Below are 19913 nucleotides of genomic sequence, written 5' to 3'. Positions count from 1 at the left end.
AAAGGTAGAACTTATTCCTGACAGCATTTATGGAGTCCAAACATTCAGACAGGTTTTAAAAACATCAGGTACAAACACAGAAGAAAATTATAACAAGACAAAACACGAAAACAACTTTTTGCTGAAGATGTTCCTAAACTTATCTTGCTGGAAACATCTCTGAAGTAAGGAGAAGGACATGCTATGCATGTCCTGCTTGAAACAGTTTTTCCATTGACATCTGCCACCAGGCAGGATGGACTTTTGGTTCAACCCAATGTAGCTACAATGTTTTAAGTAGTTACCATTAGGAAATATTTCAAACTTTTTCAATCACCAGAGTTTGCTAATTAGTAGGTACTTGTTCCCAGATTTGATTGTTATTTACTTTTCAAAACATCTGAAGCATTGACCAGCTGATTCTAAGGAAATTTTCTTAAAGGATAGATTTGTAACTGTTGAGGACATAGGAAAGGAGAAACAATCTGCAACCATGGGTGGAATTGCAGGTGAGGGACCTCAACATGTAGGTACTGCTGAATTAAGCATGTCAGTGACATATTTCCCAAAATCACAATCAGGGAATGACAGAGAGATTCTTACCTTTTGAAAGGTTAATATCCTTTGCATGCTATCATTTGCCTAACACAAACAATTCCAGGCTCTACTGAAAAGGCAGTGGGGAAATATGTTTCCCCTCATGGTCCAACAATGGCTAAGCAGTATGTAGAGATCACGTGAAGAGAGAAAAATTCTGCTTTGTAACAGGAAGAAGCTGCCAATAGTTACTCATAATGATAAAAGCTTCACAGCATTTAATTAGAATCAACAGTAAATAAAGGAAGAGAGACTTCTGTGTCTCTCAGACCAATCTCTGCCTGTTTTTCAAGATCCACAATCTCTCTCTTCATGAGTACATACTTCTGAGAACTCCAGAAAATGCTCAACAACATTCAAAGTTTTGATCCTAATCCAAGACACTCAAATAAGCTGCTTTAAAACCACTCTCAAGATACATAGGAGTCAGAATGTCTCATACATACCCATTCTCCAAACTTCTACTCAACATTGATTTCTTTACAAGCAATTAAATTCTTCAAGCACCATCAAGAGCTCAGGAGACCTTTTCCAGCAGCATGCCAAAGGCCTGACTCAGCAGCTTAGAGTGGTCACAGGTTTCCCTCAAAAGCAAAGTGTTGATAGATTTGTTTTTGTATAACTGGATCACTGATGCTTCTCCACCTGACACAATAAACGTGTTCACCTCTTTCTCCATACACGACAACCTACTACTCCATTGCTTTCAGGTTCAGAATTACAATCCCATTGCATGTCAGATCAGGCATTCCTTTTTATTATTACTTTGAATGCATAACAAAACCAAGAAACATGAGTATGAACTGAATTACTTGTTTCTCAGAATTAATATACCATAACATGCTTTTGTTTTATAAATTAGATTTGTACTTTAATATATCAAAGACACAACCTACATATCATTTACAGCACCTTATCTTCAAGTTTCAGTGCATATTCTACATTGTGCTGTCAATTACCAGTCACTGGCTAGCTGTGTGACCTTGGGCAAATAACAGCTAATTTGCTGCATAATCTTCAGCAAGTAAATTAACTGCTGAGAGTCCTTGTTTCTCTTATCTCTGAAATGAGGATAATGCAAATGCACTTCTGTTTTGAGAAGTCTACAAGTATCTTCTTCTACTCCTTGGAAAATCTAACGTATAACAGGTGTACCTGTCCACCACATAAAATGAAGTAGAATTGACTTCTGTGAGGTACTTTGACTTCTGATGTGAGGTGTCATTTCTACAGAATATTAACACTTGTCACACATGCAATAAATACACCACACTTACAGCCTAATATTACTGTTACCTTAATGGCTAAATCACAATGTTCACTGGCAGTCGTGAGCTGTTCAATATGTCTGTCCACTTCTGCCACTGATAAACTGCAACTGCTCTTCTTCCTTCCACAGACAACATTCTCCAGACCAGTCAGCACTCTCTGTAGTTCTGAATTCAAGTCACTACAGTTATCTAAAACAAAACAGAATACTACATTGCAGTACTGAGTGATGTGGTAAAAGTACAAACTTTACCCCAAGACATATCTGATGCAGAAAAGCATTCCTTTTCTGAATGGTATACCCTTACAATCCGTCATTTTTCCCTCAACAATTGACAAGGTTAAATACCATACACACATTAACTGCAATCACGAGCTTCCTCCAGTCTGACAGACAACATTCCCTCTATGCATTCACAATGTTCACTCTTAGTTTAAAAATATTTTTCTGAAAAACACAATTTTAAAATTTATAATTTTAAAATTCGAGATTACAGCTAAAACTACATTTTTAATTTTAAATGTTACATGGTGCCATTTTTTGGTTATTTTTTGCCATTCAGGGTCTACTATTCTGATTTGATTACCCTCACAGATTTTTCTGAGTCTTCTGCCTGGTACATTTAATGACATTATGATGCTCACATCTGGCTACAGCTGAGAAACAGACCCTACAGAAGACAGAAAAAAGTATTCACCTGTAAGCTGTCTCTCAAATGTGCTGGTTGACACTGCTGACTTACTAGTCAAGAGTTTGCAGAAACTACTGATCATATGGTACCCAAGTGATGTATCACATAACAGAAGAGCACCAAGAGTTCTTATACCTTCTTAAAAACAGTGGCAAGCATTTTTTCTGCTGTGTATTATTTCTACACTACCACTCCACAAAACATTTAGCAAGAGCTAAAATACAAATGCTCCTCAGTATATCTTGCAGAGTAGAGCAGCATATCTAATTGTTACTCTATTGTAACATGTTACAGTTTTTATTCAGCCACTGAGGGTCACTTTGTAAGGGCAGTAAGCAAGGCCAAATACGGTTTACAAGATTATGATTTTTTTACTCCAACACGTGGGGGTAAAATATATATCAATATGTATTTCAGTGCTTACACACCCAAAGAATTTACTTTCAAAGGAATACCGAAAGAAAAAAAAAAACAGGAAGGAGATATTCTATGCACAGAAGGACAATGTGGAAAAAAAGGCAACAATCCTTAAATTAGCGTTGTTATCTTGTACACTGCTAGACTTCATTTTATTCTAGCATTTTCTTTGATTAACACAGCCTCAGTTTACTTCTTCACCATGTTTTGACTGGCATTTCTAAGGCTACGATTCCTCCTACAAAAAAGAATTGCTTTCTGCAATGGGTGTTCATTAAGAAGGACATAAAATTATCAGAGAGCATCCAAAGAAGGGCTATGAAGGTGACAAACAGACTGTAAGATAAGGTGTTGTCCCTGGGTTTGTTCCGCCCAGAGGAGGTTGAGATGATACTCCATGATTACATGTCTACTAAGAAGCATCACTCACCCATGTCTGCAGTGACCATGGTGGACTGATTCTCGGGTACCGAAACAGAATTCTGGTCCATGCTGCGTGAGTCTTCATTAACCTCATGCTGGCTTTGGCTGAGCTCTGACCGCAGCTCTGAATACTCATCTTCTTCCCTGGACAAGAGAACAAAGACAAAAATCGAAACCTCTAAATAAATATGCAACTCTGTGAAATAATCCACACAATTCTAATGGCATTTTGTTCAGTCATCAGAGAAAGTTTTATATCTGTACCACAAAGCAACTTTAATTGGGCTGTTCCCGCAGCACACATTTAGAGCAGCCTATACCTGGTTTCCATTTCTTTAAACTCCAATTCTTATTACTCCAAACTACCATACAGTGACACAAGGAGTGGAAATGAGTGCAAGCAAGAACATGTGCAAGGAGGAGTCACGCTGCACTACAGTAACTCCTTAACAGACCACGTGTAATGAGCACAAGTTGCTTTTATCACATAGTTGATTAGGAATAACAGAATTTGATTTTCTCCTCTGTTGAAGGATGCCATTGGCCTGAGAGAAAAGCAAGGCATACACATACATATCTGTGTATGTGTATCAAATTCTCCTGGGGAGAAGTAGGTTTTCAGTTTCTCTTCTCAAAAGGAAGAGAATGAGTACAAAACTGCTCAAGTTAATGGAGAATAAAAACCCTCAATTAGCTAGGTTTTAAGTTATCTGTCAAGACAGTTCTACCAAAATTATTTGGGACACAGATGACTTTAGCTAAATCCATCAACCTTAAAAAATGAAGGCTTTTCCCTTCTGTCTCTACATGAAGAGTTCAAAGCACTGGGAAAGAAGATAAGTAAATGAACAATAGCTTTGTCTGAGAACATCTGTGAATATTTTCTCTTTTGATCCACTTGCTGATTGGATTAAAAAATATTTCCACGGCAATTCTTTTGACGTTAACATACATATTTTAAATATGCGAAAAACACCAGTTTAACCAGGTACTGAGTCCATCTGACAAGTAAGAAAACAGACATTTTTTTAAATCTTCAAATCAAACACAGAGATTTATTCTGTTGCAGTTTCAGCAGGATTGTGAATAAAGTAACACACCATGAGAACAGAATTGTCAGGATTTGGAACAAGTAAGAAATAGCAAAGAGCTATCTGGAATCTGCATATGGGAGGGGCATCTGTACTGTAAGTCTGCAGTGTGTAAGTTACATGGTGGTGAGTGTTTCGTGCAGAAATATTGCAGGATTTAGCCTGGAGGGTTGTCTGGATTTGCCAGGCAGAAACAGCAGAGATGAAGGCCTGTGAATACATAAAACACTAACAGAAAAAAGTCTGTTCTCAAAGCAGCAGAAGTAACAATTTATGAATCAAGTCTACTCAACTTAAGCAGGGTTTCCTAAGGTACTGAAATGTAATTTTACAGAAATGATAACGCTCTTTTACTCCTTGCATTTGCTTCAGTGCAAAGAAATCCAGATCTTATCAGAAGCATTTCAAAATACGCAGCTCAGCTGCTTAAAACTGAGATTTAGATCAAATAAAAGTTTTAAAGATACTATGCAATACATTTAAGAAAGTGAGAGAACTGGGAAGACTGCCACAGAAGTAATCCTCTGATTTTATTATGTGGGCCCATGACATTAGAGGCCGATGGTAGTATGTCAGAAAAGATTAAACCTTCCCACCAATATTCCATTACATCACTGAATTCCTCCATGTAGAAAAAATGGCACCCATTGACATTCATTGATTCTTTCTGAATGCCTATGGAGATCAACCAGTGGACGTGAGCACGGTCAGGCAGTGGGTGGTGCCTTTCAGCAGTGGCAGCAGCGACATGAAAGACAAGCCACATTCCAGACAGCTATGCACAGCTGTCACTTCACAAAATGAAGAGTGTCTCCACAGCTCATCCGTGTGAATCTGAGAATTACAGAGAACTCTGTACAGAGTTGAATATCAGCATTTCAGTGATGGTGGCAACTCTGGAATATCACAAAGTTTGAAACAGGTGCGTCCCATGAATGCTCACAAAAGAACAGAAAGAACACTGTACACAAGGTTATCAGGACCTACTGAACCAACGTGAGGCTGAAAATGACAGTTTTCCAGTTGGCAATAACAGAAGATACCATTTGAGATTTCCCTTTCTCCAAAATGGGAGAGCAGTTCCTCAATGGCACAGGAAGGACAAGGCTTTTCACACCTTATGGTGACTCACTGAACTTCCACAACACCAATCATAACACAGAAGAATCACAGCCATCTTGTTCCTTCTTTTCCCACTGCCATCATCTAGGTCCGGGCTGGAGAAAGCAGGTATTTGTTTTCTCTGGTTTAAAGATGCTCCACTTCCAGAACATAATGGTTAGCTGGAGGCAATTAAGTCCATATCAAGCTTTTCTAAGTACGGATTAGCCTGGGATCAGTTGTGGAATAAAAAAGCATCTCTTACAGATATGTATGCACTTCCTACTTTCCTCACATTAGATGCAATCAAGGACTGCAATTAAAGGACAGATGCAATTAAAGGACAGATGCTGAGAAAATCTTTATGAAGTATCAAATGCTCAAAAAAGAAGAAAAAAAGTCAATATTCAGCATCATTTTGCACCACTGCAGAGTTCTTGTATAGCGCCGGTAAGGTGCATTCCTGTCACACCTGCAAACACTGGATAGTTCCACACTTCAGATGTCAGCAGTTTTTAAACAACCATTCTGTTGAACAAATATTTGTTATTCATTCTAGGACTCTCAAACAAAATTCTGTACATATATCAGCACTGCAACCCAAAGATTAGCTGCTCTCTTTCTATACACACTTGAGGTCTATCTAAAATAGTTCATCTATAAACAAAGAGCATTAAACTACAGATAGTATGGGAGTCACCTCAATGCAGGTGGGTCTGAGATATTGTTTGCTGAGCCCAACACCATCACAACAGTTTTGCTATTTGAATTGAATTCAAGTAGCTTTCACCTACAAACTAAATGGAATCTAGAATTAAAAGCTGTAATCAGACCTCTAGGTCACTGGGTACGTATGATTATGAGTGCCATTTCATTTCTTGTTATTTCTTGTGATGCTGTGGTCTATTCATTCTACTTCTTCATTAACTCCACGAAAATCTTTTTTTCTGAACATGTTTTATTTCAGGCTAAAAGCCTTAAGTCTGAACAAGTCATTTGTTAGCAATGAGTTACCAACTTTTCTAAGATTATTTCAAATAATCTTTAACAGGCTCTAACAAACAAAAAAAGTATATGTCTGTTTCATACAGATTATTAATAATTTTTAAGAGTCGCTGGCTTAGAACTGAAAACAATATCATCTCCGCACTTTCTTTTTTTTCCTGAACTTCAAGCTGACACCTGAAGAAAACTCCAGTCACTAGCCAAAGTCAGATCAGAACCATTACCAATGATTTTCCCAGCCAAACGTGTGATTAATGAAAAGAAAAAAAAAAAAAAAAGTTTGAGTGAACAGAAGGTGGTACTCAAGATCTGTGAAGTCAGGAGTATTCACTTTTAATGTAAACATAACTCCATGTTAGCATACTACAGCATAATTTGTAAATCCTTTCCAGGCTTCAGAATTGTTTCAATGTCCAAACATTTCAAATACAACTCTACAATTGGAAAGCCTCATTTGATTGGCTCTGCTGTCTTGTAAGTTGTACATAATTAGAGAGGAAAAAAAAAAAGAAGTACACAACTTGTATTTGGTCAAAGAGAACCAACGAATGTAAAAACATTCTCCTTTAACAAGCTGAAATAGGAAAAGCATGCAGTAACACTGCTACATGCATCCTGCTGACACTCTATCAGGAATTTCAAGCTAGCATCATTCAGTAGAGGGGTAAAGGCTCTGCAAGATCATGCACGAACACCATATTTCTTCCACTCAACAGCCTTGTTCTGTTTGTCCAAAAACTGAGGCTTTATATTAAAAATAACATACTAGCCACCCCTTCCTATTTTCTTCCTACCAGACAACAATACCAAGGCATTGCCACCCAGTTATATTTTTCCAAGAAAAAAACAGAGCCAAAGTTTAGGTCTCCAGACAGCTCAACTGAAAAAAAGCACCCTCATGACAGTTATTTAGAATTCTTTTGCTCCGAATCATCAACCATCACGTAACCAATCTGCCATAGCAGGTGGTGGACAAATTCTGTAGTGTCAGACATAAAGAACCAGGCAAGCAAGAGGCTCTTCTAATTGCACAGTATTAGTACAGGCAAGTCTCTTTCAGCTTTAATATGCAATAAATTACAGCTGTGCATCTCCTTTTTTTTTTTTTTTTTTTTTTTTTTTTTTTGGCAAGGCTAGGCTTTCAAACCAGCTGAGCTGTCCAGAGCAGCAGAAGATGATGAGAAAACTTCAAATTAATGTTGGCTTGCTCCCACAACCATGGTGATCTCATTTTTGTTAGGAATGCAGGAAGAATGTAATACAAGAGCAGCAGCTAACTTCATGTGATCACACACATGGAATGTGTTATACCACAAAATGGCTAGCAAACCTAGAACAATCCTGAAAATTTCTGGGGGGGGAAAAAAAAAAAGATAACACAAAAAAAAACCCATACAAGGTAACTGCTACTAAGATCAGCATATCAAATATACTTGGGAAGAAGTACAGACATCAACATGCAAATTAAGCTTTCTTCTAGACCTGGCCTTATTAAGCCATGTTATCAACAGCTGTTATGTTCTAAGCTGTTCAAAACCCCCAGTTACAAAAGGAGAAAAAAAAAAAAATCAGAAGGAGGGAGTGGGGGGTAGGAAGAAAGAGAGTGAGAGATAGAGAATATCTAGGAATGGAGACTATCACCAGTTTACACAGTCTTCCAGAATTCCTCAGGCTGTTGCATTACCTAATTTGAACTTACACGCTATTTTCTGCTTATGTTCTACATGCCTTCAGAGGACACTACTCACATTCAAATGAACAGTTATAAATTTAAAAATAACACAGTGTCAGCTGGATAGATGAAAACTCTCCATGAAACCCTATTTTCTTCTGTTTCCAGGATATTTCTGTTTATTGAAAAGGATTCTAAAGATGTCATAAAGAAGCAGTTTACCCAAGTTTATATTTACAGCCTAAAAGCAACACATGAAAATATCGAATGATCTGTGTTAGCATTAGGGAAACATTTACCTATTCTGCAGTTGAAGTAACATCAAGAAACTGCTTCTAGAAAGCCAAAATGTTGTGGTATCACAAGAAAAGCTTCCTCTTGATACTACATGGAGTTGTCCTACAGTCATATGAAAAACTCAAATGCCTCCTGTAATCTGATTTAGCAAGACAGTGTTAAATATTAAGGCCTGGGAACAGCCACATTGCTCCAGTTCATACTCATGATGGCCAAGGGTGGAGTGTGGTGAGTCACATGTGTCCCAGCAGTGACAGCAATTACACAACCCCTGCTCTGTGGGATGGAACAGCCTCTGAAGAGTGACGCAAAGAAAATCCCACGCTGAATTTACAGAAAGTGGCAGCAAAAAGCATTATTTTTATTTCTTTCAGTCATTGTTACAAACAAAGAAATCTCTCCAATTCTACTTATGCACTACATTTTTAGCAAAAATATTTCTCTTCTACTACCTAAACACTAACTAATTGGATAGCCACAGAAAACAGGGCATTCCATTCATTAAGGAAATTTAAAAAACAACACTGACTCAATAAACATTTTTATTCTAACTAGTAAAACAAGAGTGGTTCAAAACAGGTGGAGCAAAAAGGAGCCCTCATATGATAAAACCAAAGAGGTGGGGCACAGCAAATGGTTCAGCATTTGTTGCCATAGTATTACTCTAATGCCTTCAAAAGTTCACACCCCAAAAGATTAACAACTGCACTTTTCATGTGAAGCAACATACATGCACTTTGTATCAAAATCAGTTCTAATGTCTCACTTCCTTGCTCATGCCATAACTACTTTTTTTTATAGATACATTTAAACACAGTATCTATCCAGTCTTAACATCTGCGTTTAAAATCATAGAATCATTAAGGTTGGGAAAGACCACAAAGATCATCTAGTCCAATGTAAAATCTGAAGTGACTTGCTTTTTTAAAAATGCTAGTTGTTATTTGATTAATCTTTGTCCATTTGATTGACCTACTGGCCTGAACACAAGTAGTTCTGATGTTCAACAAAACTGTGCTTTATTTCAGTACACAAAAAGAAGATGAAAGAAGCTACAGAGGGGCATTCCTTCAGCTTCAGACTGGGTCATCTCTTTCTTACCGACCTGGTTTGAAATGGGTAGACCTGACTGTCTTAAATAGCAACAGGGGTCTCATCAGGAAATCTTGATATATATTTGACATTTAACTTGCCACAGAGATTCCACCAAAAAAAAAAATCTCTCTTCTATGTACAATTTCTCTCAATTTTCAGAGTGTTTTTCTGCTACTGAAGCAAAAATATATATTCAGCTCTCACACTTCAGATTCCATTCTTTAATTGGCCTTTGCAGTTCATAAAATTTCACCAGAGGAAGAGAGGGGAGTGGGATGGGCAGTCTCATGCTAAAAAGAAAGATGACTTGAAATGAGATGAAAAGAAATTCTACGTGCAGAGGTAGCAAGCACAAATGAATAAGGGAGTCAATGGGATTTTCTTCAGAGATAGACTATCAGTTTAGAAAATCTTTCCCTGAAAATATCTCTCCAGGATCATCACCAGTTATAACCATCATGAAGTTTACAGCATTTATTTTCTCATATAATATTAACACAATATAATTCCACTACTTCTCTTGTAAAGCTATATTTTCACGATGATACTTTCTCTTACAGTACAATGCATCTTGGTTTTTTTTTGCATATAATAATTTTTTAATGAAAGGTTAAGTGAGCAGCTTAATGACTTACGCTAAGAGAAATGTCCACAACAAAAAGAAATGAAGCAAATATAAAAACCTGTTCAGCCAGCAATTGATTGAAAATTTGCTATACACATCCAGTAAACTTTATTTACAAAGGCATCAACTGTAACTGGATACTCTGTAGAAAATCCATACATTCGTGTGATTTACCTGCATCCCCAAAAGCTAAACCTTTAACACGCTCTTTTCTTGTACTAGTTCAAGTCAGAAAAAAAGTGTCCATCTGCAGTCAAATGTAAAGCTTATTTTACAACAGTTATACAATTGGTTTTGTCACAACTACAGGTAGATGCAAAGCATACTGAAATCCAATTGATCTGTATTTCCCATTAGAAGTGATTCATTCATCTTAGGTATCTACAGAATGACACAGAAGAAAGTGAAAAGCTGAGGTGCAGATTGATTGGCTATATCTTCCCTTATGACTATGGCTATCACTTATTTCTTCTCTTTGCATGTACACTAAGATAAGAAATAAAAAACTTAGCATAATGCAGTGCTCTGCAGTGCCCACTAAGCTGAACAGAACATGACTCTGCCATTGAGAATGCAGCACTTCTGTGCTTTCAATGATACTCTACTACCTTAACTAAGAGCAGCTATTAAGTACCAGCTGTAGCAAGCATAGCTACCTAGGAGTCATGACCAACTTATATTTACAGCGTAATTCACACCACGCTCTGCATCAAGTTTTGCATGGCACAGAATTGTCAGAGATTTTCCATACCTTATTGTTGTTCCCTGTAATCGATCAATCTTCTTATTTAATTCAGCAATGATACTGTGCAGCTCTGTGATTCGCTCCTCATAGCGTAGCGTTGTCTGCTCCTGCACATCTTCGTGCTCTCTCATTAGGTGGGATTGCTCACACTGAATCAGAGAAGCAAAAAACGGAATGCGTCTTACAAACAGCTCCACAGAGAACAGATACAAAGAGAAGATGACCCCTTTACGAGGTCTTCATACCCATCAGATCAAAACTACAAGAAAGAAAGCACAGAAGTAAAATATGACAACTACAAAGAGGAAGTAACTAGCAAATTTTTAGAAACTTTGAAAATCTACTTTAAGACCGTATGACTGAAAGAATGTGTGAGATTTGTGATGCATATAAAGTCTTCAGGACTTTCTCAGCACTGTCTGAATTTGAATAGGTCATAAGGTACAAATCACACTGTTACAAAGAAGAGTAACCATGCTTCAGGGTTGTAACTTCCTTTCCAGTATTTGTTTTTATTAGTCTTTTGTAATACTGCACATTTTCCTTTTCAAATCCTCTATTATAAAATGTGTACTATTTCAACAATTAAGTGGCTATACTTCTGACAGTTATTGTAAAAGTATCATGAAATCCCACTTTTTCTTTCTGACCGAGTACTACTTCCAGCCTCTCTGGCTCACTCTTCACACCAGCAGATGCTCTACTGGAATTACAGCCTCTCAACAGCACATGTTGATTAAAGTTTTGCTTTGTAGTAGCTGGAAAGTGCAAGACTTCTAACCTTTTGCTTTGGACCTTCCACATGAAACAGTCAAGCTTCCCTGAAACTACAGAAAATTATATGCTATACTTGGAACAAGAAAAATCTCACAAACTGATAGTATTAAAAAACAAAAAACCAAAACAATTTAATAGAAAAGGTGAAACATAAGATTCCAATAGCAATTCTAATGGCTACAATTCATAACAATGTATGAAGTCCCCAAATCTAATTTTTTCAAATCATGTACATGATCTATATGAAGGTAATTCCTTCAACTCTTTCATAAATACAAAACTTATGCCCATACTAACAGGCACGCCAGAATTTTTACAGTTTGCTCTTACATTTTTTGGGCTGTTCACATTAGAGTTTGAGAATACTTACACAAAACACTACTTCAAAATTACAATTTATGCTGAGCTTCAATAACATTTTTATCTTACAGTTGTTAGTAGAATTTATCTCAGTGCTTTTTGACTTTCAGGAATGTGTACACTGCAAGACAATAGCTCAGAAGTTTACAGAACCTTTCCACGGACTAAATAAAACGGTAGTTCCTTCCTCAAACTGGAGTCAAAAGCGATTTCAGCTACATTGAGACAAAGCAAATACACCCTACTACTGGAGAGTACAGCAATTAGTCAAATTTTAGAAGACAGGAAGTGTTCAACTGGCTTTTAAAACTTTCTGTTCAAATAAGTGGCTAACTATATATATTATAATGAGTGTTGCAGGATCACTTAGGAACTCGTTACTATTATTTCTGAACACTACCATTTATCTAGCTGAAGTACTAGCACTGCTTTAAAAGTGCGGAAGTAACAGGAAAAAAAAAGTACTTAACATAAATATTTAAGTACAATATGGAGTTTTTTTCCTTTATAATTCCAAATTTCCTCTGGTACACATTGATATCCAAAGAATTAACAGTTAAGTGCTTTCCAAAACAGTGAATTTTGTGCACTGTTTTTTCAGTTTTAAACCAAAGGATGCTTCAGATGGAGCGTGCAGTAATTATTTTCAGACAGTAAATAAAATGCTTATCTCAACAATTTTTATCTTTCTAAGCTCTGAACTGAAGAGCAGAATTTGTTTATCTTGAACAAAGATATACAGACCCTCGATAATGGACCTCAGCCACATTACCACAGTTGTCTTCTGTTTTTTCTAGTCATCTAACAGCCACCATTTTCAAGGACAATCATAATTTAGCGATAGACACACACTGTGAGCCATAGCAGTCTAGCTATATGATGGCAGTTAAGTTTGACTTTTTTAAAAGGGCTCTTGGATTATCTTGGGTGAAAGTGATTTCACAAGGCAGCAAGAAACCTTGGGTAGGCAGGACCTGATGCTAAGAAGGAACACTGAAATTTAGAGGACGATTCAGGGTCTAGAAATTCTAGTCAGTCATGACAAGTCTCAACTGAAAAATACAAAAGTATTTACACAGTGAAAATACAACTTAATATGAATCCCAAAATGCAGCAATGTAAAATTCTGCTTATACAGACTACTCTTTGTTATTGCACATCTACCTCAAAACTTGAAAAATGCATCTCTTGGTACCCACTGCTAAGCAGTTTTGATATTCAGCCTGTTCATCACTGTCTTTATTTTTCCTGTCCTTTGAGTCTCAGAACAATGACCTGCCCTCAGTTCCTATCTTTTTAAACTATGATTTATTTGCATTTCAGTCACAAGCTTTTGAAGATAAATACCTTAAACTCTTCTTCCTCATCCCCTCTTCCTGCCTAGTACTTAAGTTCTCATCAAAACATTAAGGGCTGTAATTCTCTGAAAAAGCAAATACAGGGATAATCCACTGAGAGACTGCAAAAGACAAGTGATTACAGAGGTCAGGAGAAAAGTTTCTCGCAGTTTTCTACGCAAGCGACCCTTGGCTGATTTTTTGTACAGATCTGAAAGGTTATTTCGATTACAGAATAAATGAACAATGCCTGGAAACACCCTTTTCCGACCTCCTGATGCTAGGAAACAACTATCAGAGGGGGAAAAAAAAAAAAAAAAAAAAAAGTACGAAGAAGGAGGATGTTAAGGGAAAGTATTTTAATCCAAATATATTGTTGCAACATGTGATGTTACTGACTGTGATGTACACAAATTCCAAACTCAAGAGACAAGAACAGTGCAGATTCTGTGTTAAATTTGAAGTGTTCAGGAAAAAACAAAAAACCACCAGCAGCAGTGCTAGGCTAACAGATTTCTCAGTTCCTCAAGACCTGCAGAGCTGCAAACACTGTCTATGGCATTATTCAGGGAAACCACAATTCATCAACTGTGTTAGACACAACATTAGAATCTGTTGAACAAGTAATTGAGCATAATGAAAATTAATTAATATCGTACATTCAGTGTTCACTTGATGTGTAAAAAGATATAAGTGAACAGGGCTAGTCCATGTGAAATAAAGACATCACACAACAGAACTAAACTTCAGTGCTGATCTGTTGACTCTGTTCACCTGAGCATCTCTACTTCAATTAACTTTCTTAAACGAGAAACTGAAATCTCCCATGAAGTGCAAATGTTCTTATATGCCAAGTAATGTTGGTTATACTTTTATACTGAAATTCTGCTGTCCCTCCCTCTATTCTGAATAACTGAAAGGATGGCAAGAATTTATAAATGCAGTAATGGAACATATTGACAAAGGAATCAGAATGTTGCAGCGCAGTATTTGTTTCTCCACGCCTACAGTTCTTACAAAATTCCATAATTACCTGGACTAAGTATAAAGACAGAAGAGAACAGAACTACCTTGTGAAAGGTGATGAAAAGATAAGATGTAGAAAGTAAACTGTCTACTCTTGATATATTCGCTGAAACTTTCAGCGTGTTACTAATTCCATGCTTCTGTGTAGCTTAACCACAGTAGATAGCTAAACACCACAAACTTTCCTTCCTTTTACTCCCAGGAGGAGTGGAGAAAAGCATAAGCAAGAAAACTTGTGGATCACATTAAAAACTGTTTAGTAAGTGAAAGAGAAGTGAAAGAAGAGAAAAGACAATAAAACCAAACACATGTGAAGTCAGTCACCCACCACCTCCCATGGGCAAACTGCTGCTCACCCAGCTGCCAACAAAATGGCAGCTTACCTCCCTCTGATTCCCCTACCTGTACAGTGCTGAGAACAGCAATACTCAGCATAAAATGTCTCCCTGTCCAGTTTGGGTCATCTGCCTAGATGTGTCCTCTCCTGGCCTCCTGCACATCACCATCTACTCACTGAGTGGGCAGAGACAGAAGAGTCCTTGGCTCTGTGCAAGTACTACTCAGTATCAGCTCAGACACTGCAGTGCTATCTGCACTGTGCTGGATGCAGATCTAAACACAGCACTACTGTTATTTGTGCTTTCCCTTCAGACATTTATTATTTATTATTATTAGAGCCAGGATACCTAACCATAGAGGATTAGTAAAAAGCACTACTTTTATTCTCACAACCAAAACAAGATTCTGGAAGACCACATCAGATGTAACTGACCACTACTTTACAGTAACTTTCATTCATAAGGTCAGTTCAGTGCCAAATTTTACACTCATACAAACACACAAGGAGATCTGATGTCTTATAGAAATAATACTAGCATGTACACAAATGCTTTAACAGGGACTCTACAGGTTGGACTTCTGGAAACGAACTCTACCATAACACAACAATCAGCAATCGGTTACATCCTTCTATAAAAATCTTATCAAGCTGAGCTACCCAACTATCTGTCAGCTCCCCAAATCACTTTTCTTCACCAAATACCTTCTTCCAAAGTTTTATACGCTTCATGAAATGATAGGAAAGGTGTTACCAAAAATGTGGTCAAAGGAATGCTTTTTTTCCAGAGAGCATATAGTGTGCCAGCAAAAAAAAAAAAAAAAAAAAAAAAAAGCATGTGCTGCTTTTGTAAGTATAGTCAAAAATGAGATTTAATGCTGATCCACTAGCATCTGAAAACGGTTATGCAGAACCTCAAACACTTCTTATTTAATGTATGCCTTCTGAAACTCTAATTCATATTAGTGAGGAAGAAATGCATTAGCCAGATGCTGTCAGAGAAAAATGACATATGTAATGTGATATGCATTTGGATAAATCTCTGTAGATTGGGAGGAAAAGTTAAAAAAAAATAAAAATGCTATGTGGAACATCTGCTTGAAAAAGAAAGCAATGCAGTCAGAGTAAGAAGAAAAGGGAAGGCAAAGTCATCAGAATCTGTTTCAGCATTTGAATGTAACTAACTAATTGAATATATAAGCTGTGCATCTTTTTAGACTTTAAAAAAAGAGTATTAAAATGTTTAAAAACGAGTGTCTAAAAAATGATCATTTTAGACTTTCCTTTACACCTCAGAAAGTTTCCATTCACCTGGGGGGGCTTTTAGAAAAAAAACTTTCATAATATTAAGACTACATAGAAATTGTTAATTAGAAAGTATTTTTTTTTCCAAAAAACAATTGCACCAAAGCTTCTCATCAGCCACAACTATAGCATTAAGCCAGAAACGTACATTACACAAACAATCACCTCAGTACAACTAGTGAGACTCGGTCAGTCTCTTCCCCCGAAGTTTCTCTGCTCCTATTAAAATTCCTCTTCAGTCCCACACCCACAGCTTTATAGTTTTTCTTTAGAATATGCACACTGGAGTGTTTATTTCAGCGTGGAGAAATGTATAGCAGAAGCACATTAGGCTTCAGATATTCCAAAAGAACAGATATTCTGATTTTATGTTATTCATAGTTCAGGCAACGGTCATCACTATGGTTCTGTTTACAACTACAAAGCCCAAGATCACGGAAAAAAACCACCAATATGAGAAAACCAGCACTGTATGCATGCACACCTGGTAACCAATTAAAACAAAAAAAAAAGAAAAACATCATGCTAACAGAGCACAGTCATCATCAGTGGGGATATATCATTGTATGAGAGCATGTACAAGGTACTCTTCATTGGCTGAGATATGACATGTATTTTTTAATAAAGACCAGGAAATAAACGTAGAATACTAACAAAAAAATCTGTATTTATCACAGTAAAATCACTCGGAAGAGTTAAAAATAACAACCACAACAACATAATCACACAGAATCATAAAGACTTTTTGGGTATAGTGGACAGTTTAATGATTGCCAAATGCAGCCAAACATCAAGCTGTACCTCAGAAAGAGGACCTGCCTTCAGAGAGCACTGTAAGTTCAAAAATGATCTCAGGATTATAGCTATAAATAATGTGTGTGTCTCTGGCTCACAGATCAAAGGGAATGAAAGGGACAATGTTTTTACTCCACTATGCTGCATTGATGGGCTGGAATAAGACTATTGTTTACAAACCTCAAAATAGCTGAAAAAATACAAAAGAATGTTAGAAGGACTGAAGTAAAAGCCTTAAAATGTAGATTATTTAAATATTTCTACATCTGGCTTGAGTTTAAATAATACACAGTTAGACACCTCTATCAAAATGCCCTGATAACCAAAGACTGTAAACTCGCAGAATTGCAGAATAGCTGGGCTTGATCTCTTGAGGTCAATTCTTTAACCCTATCCACTGAAGGAAGGTAACTTATAGCAGAACAGGTCCAGATGGCTTTTAAGTACTTTCAAAGATGAAGATTCCGCAACGTATCTGGATAACACATAAGATGTGATATTTTACAAGACAAAATGCTTTGTCTGGCTCTCTGAAGGTGTAAATTAATACATACTTTGCAGTTGTTTTAAATGGCAAAGTACTTATAAAAGGTAATTGCCAGAGTAACAGTACTTGAAAACAGAAGTTTTGTTCATAGGAGAAATATTAGATACAATAGTTATTTCCCTGTGTGCATTTGACTCTCTACATATATCTTGATCTGAAAAACAAACCATTAAGAGCCAAGAAAGCATCAAAGCTCACTTAATCCTTTGGCTTTCCACTGACTGTGTTTTCTATAACAGAGATACATAAACTGGCTTACTAGAGGCGAGACTGAGATCACTAATCATTTCTCGCATTAACGTTGAAGTGCTGAGGATTGGTAATCGATTTTCATCAGTGTTAATTTGTGCTGTGTGAATCTCACTCAAGACTAAAAGACTCTGATCAGCTACCTAATCCACTGATCATTACAGTTTTTATTTTCTAAAGTAATTTAAAGTGTTCACTATTAAAAGAGGCTGTTGGCTTCAAACAAAATCAATCCAATTATTTCTTGGTACTTCAAAAAAAAGAATATTATCAGCATGTAAAAGTTAAAACCCTTGGCAATCATGCTTTGTACAGTATTACAATTCTTTTCACTCACGACACTGTTAAGAACTTTCATCCTTTCTCCACACATCATACACCTCTCCGAAGAACAAGGACAATAGAAAACCACTGACCATCTTCAGAATTTTAACTGTTGCTCACCTGTGCTTTTGCCAGTTTCTTCTCCAACAGGTCACGTTCTCTTTCTGTTTGTTGCAGACGTTTATTAAGCTCCACAATGTCTCCCTTTAATGATGCCAGGGCTGCTAAATGAAGCTGGAAGACAAAGGATAGAGAAAAAAATTAATCTAGTAACAAGCATTATAGCAGAAGAATTTGAAAGAAGATACGATATTATACAGTAGTCACAACATCTTTGGATTTCTGAGTAGTTAACAGGAGCTTTAGAATAATGGTAGTCAAAAAGTAGTTCACATACTTCAACACCTTTTTATCACTGAACTGTCTTCTTCAGAAAATCCACCTGCTCCTTCAGAAAAACATTATAAGAACAAGTGTAATGAAAAGTAATACAACTGCTTATGTGTGCATAAATCCCAATATTAACTTAAAAGCAATCAGCTCAAGCATTGTTTTGTAACACTTTACATTAGATGTCAGCTCAGATTTGTGTTATAAAAGGTGTGTCATGTTTTGATGCATTCAGAGATAAAGGTTATCAGTGTAGTGAATAACTCCATGCATAGGACTCAATTTTATTTTGCAACTACTGCCTACTCCATTTTGAACTGCTTTACTGTTATTTTTTTCTATTTCATATCAGTGAGCTTCAATGCTTCTAACTTACGAAGCTACACCCTGAGAATGTGAACTGTTATTCTCTCTGCAAGATATTATTTTGATGGAAGATACCTATCTGTGCTAATACCTGTGCTGCTGTGATAGAGACACCAAGGGAACAGCATGGAGCAGCATCATGGGAGAGTCAGGCGGGTGACAGTCAAAGGTTATTTAGCAGAGAGTGATGGGCATGGAACAGCTCCCCAGGGCAGTTTAGGCACAGCTCGAAGTTTGAAGTTTGGAGAGCATTCTGACAATGTTTTCTCAGACACAGAGTCTGAATTTAGGGTGGTGCTGTGTAGAGACAGGGGTTGGACTCAATCATCCCTGAAAGTCTCTTCCAATTTGGGATATTCTACGATTCTGTGTTTAGTAAGAAGCATCACTTATCCATGTCTGCAGTGACCATGGTGGACTGATTCTATGATTTTGTGACTCTGTATTTAACCAATCACATATGGAAACACAGATAGGATAAACAACATAATTGAGTTACCCTAGCTACATAACTTAGAAACCAAGAATAAATCTTCTAAAAAAAATCCAAACTTAGAACTCATTTACAGTCTCTTGTTTTCCTCGGTATCCCTTTCATACTACAGCATAGGTAGCAAGTAGAATTCAGTGATTCATACTGACATGTACAACAGAAAATTCCATGAGGAAACTAGCCAGTATTACTGAAGTCATTCTTTGTAGTAGTACAGAAGCAACTCCTCAGTTATACTGGATATGAAAACTACAAAGATCCTTCACACTGGCCCAAGTAACCTGGCAAATGTTTCTCTGCTGCCAGAACTTGGGCTGAAACACAAACAGTGCTGCTAGATTTTCAGTCACTTTCAGGTTTTCATGTAGTCTGACATTTTACAGTTACATAATTTTTCTTCTTCCATTTCTAGTCAATCAGCTAATGACTCCTATTCTGAAATCTGCCTTTACAATAGCAAAAAACAATAAAATCACATATTTTCATGTACTGAAATGTGAAAGTAGTTGTAATACAGAAAGGAGACTAGATTCACTTAGAGACAACTTCATATACAATATTTCCAGTGTTACAGAAAAGGGTACTTCTGGCACAAGGAC

General features: G+C 36.8%; 1 protein-coding gene across 5 annotated transcripts in view; it reads right to left on the bottom strand.

The window, feature by feature from the left end:
- Nucleotides 1-19913, bottom strand: part of MCC (MCC regulator of WNT signaling pathway) — a 198290-nt gene that overhangs the window by 50687 nt on the left and 127690 nt on the right. For all 5 annotated transcript variants that reach the window (XM_042823101.1, XM_042823102.1, XM_042823104.1 and 2 more), the window contains 4 exons: nt 18186-18299; nt 11015-11157; nt 3385-3521; nt 1873-2036 (listed from right to left, as the gene is read on the bottom strand). In XM_042823101.1, coding sequence (XP_042679035.1) covers nt 1873-2036; nt 3385-3521; nt 11015-11157; nt 18186-18299 — 558 coding nt within the window. The remainder of the gene's footprint in view (nt 1-1872; nt 2037-3384; nt 3522-11014; nt 11158-18185; nt 18300-19913) is intronic.

The sequence above is a fragment of the Centrocercus urophasianus genome, unplaced genomic scaffold (assembly GCF_019232065.1).
Source record: "Centrocercus urophasianus isolate 14NV4802_14NV808 unplaced genomic scaffold, USGS_Curo_1.0 seq_21, whole genome shotgun sequence".
In the NCBI taxonomy this organism is placed as follows: Eukaryota; Metazoa; Chordata; class Aves; order Galliformes; family Phasianidae; genus Centrocercus; species Centrocercus urophasianus.
Note: the sequence above shows the minus strand (reverse complement) of the source record. Positions and strands in the feature narration are given on the sequence as shown.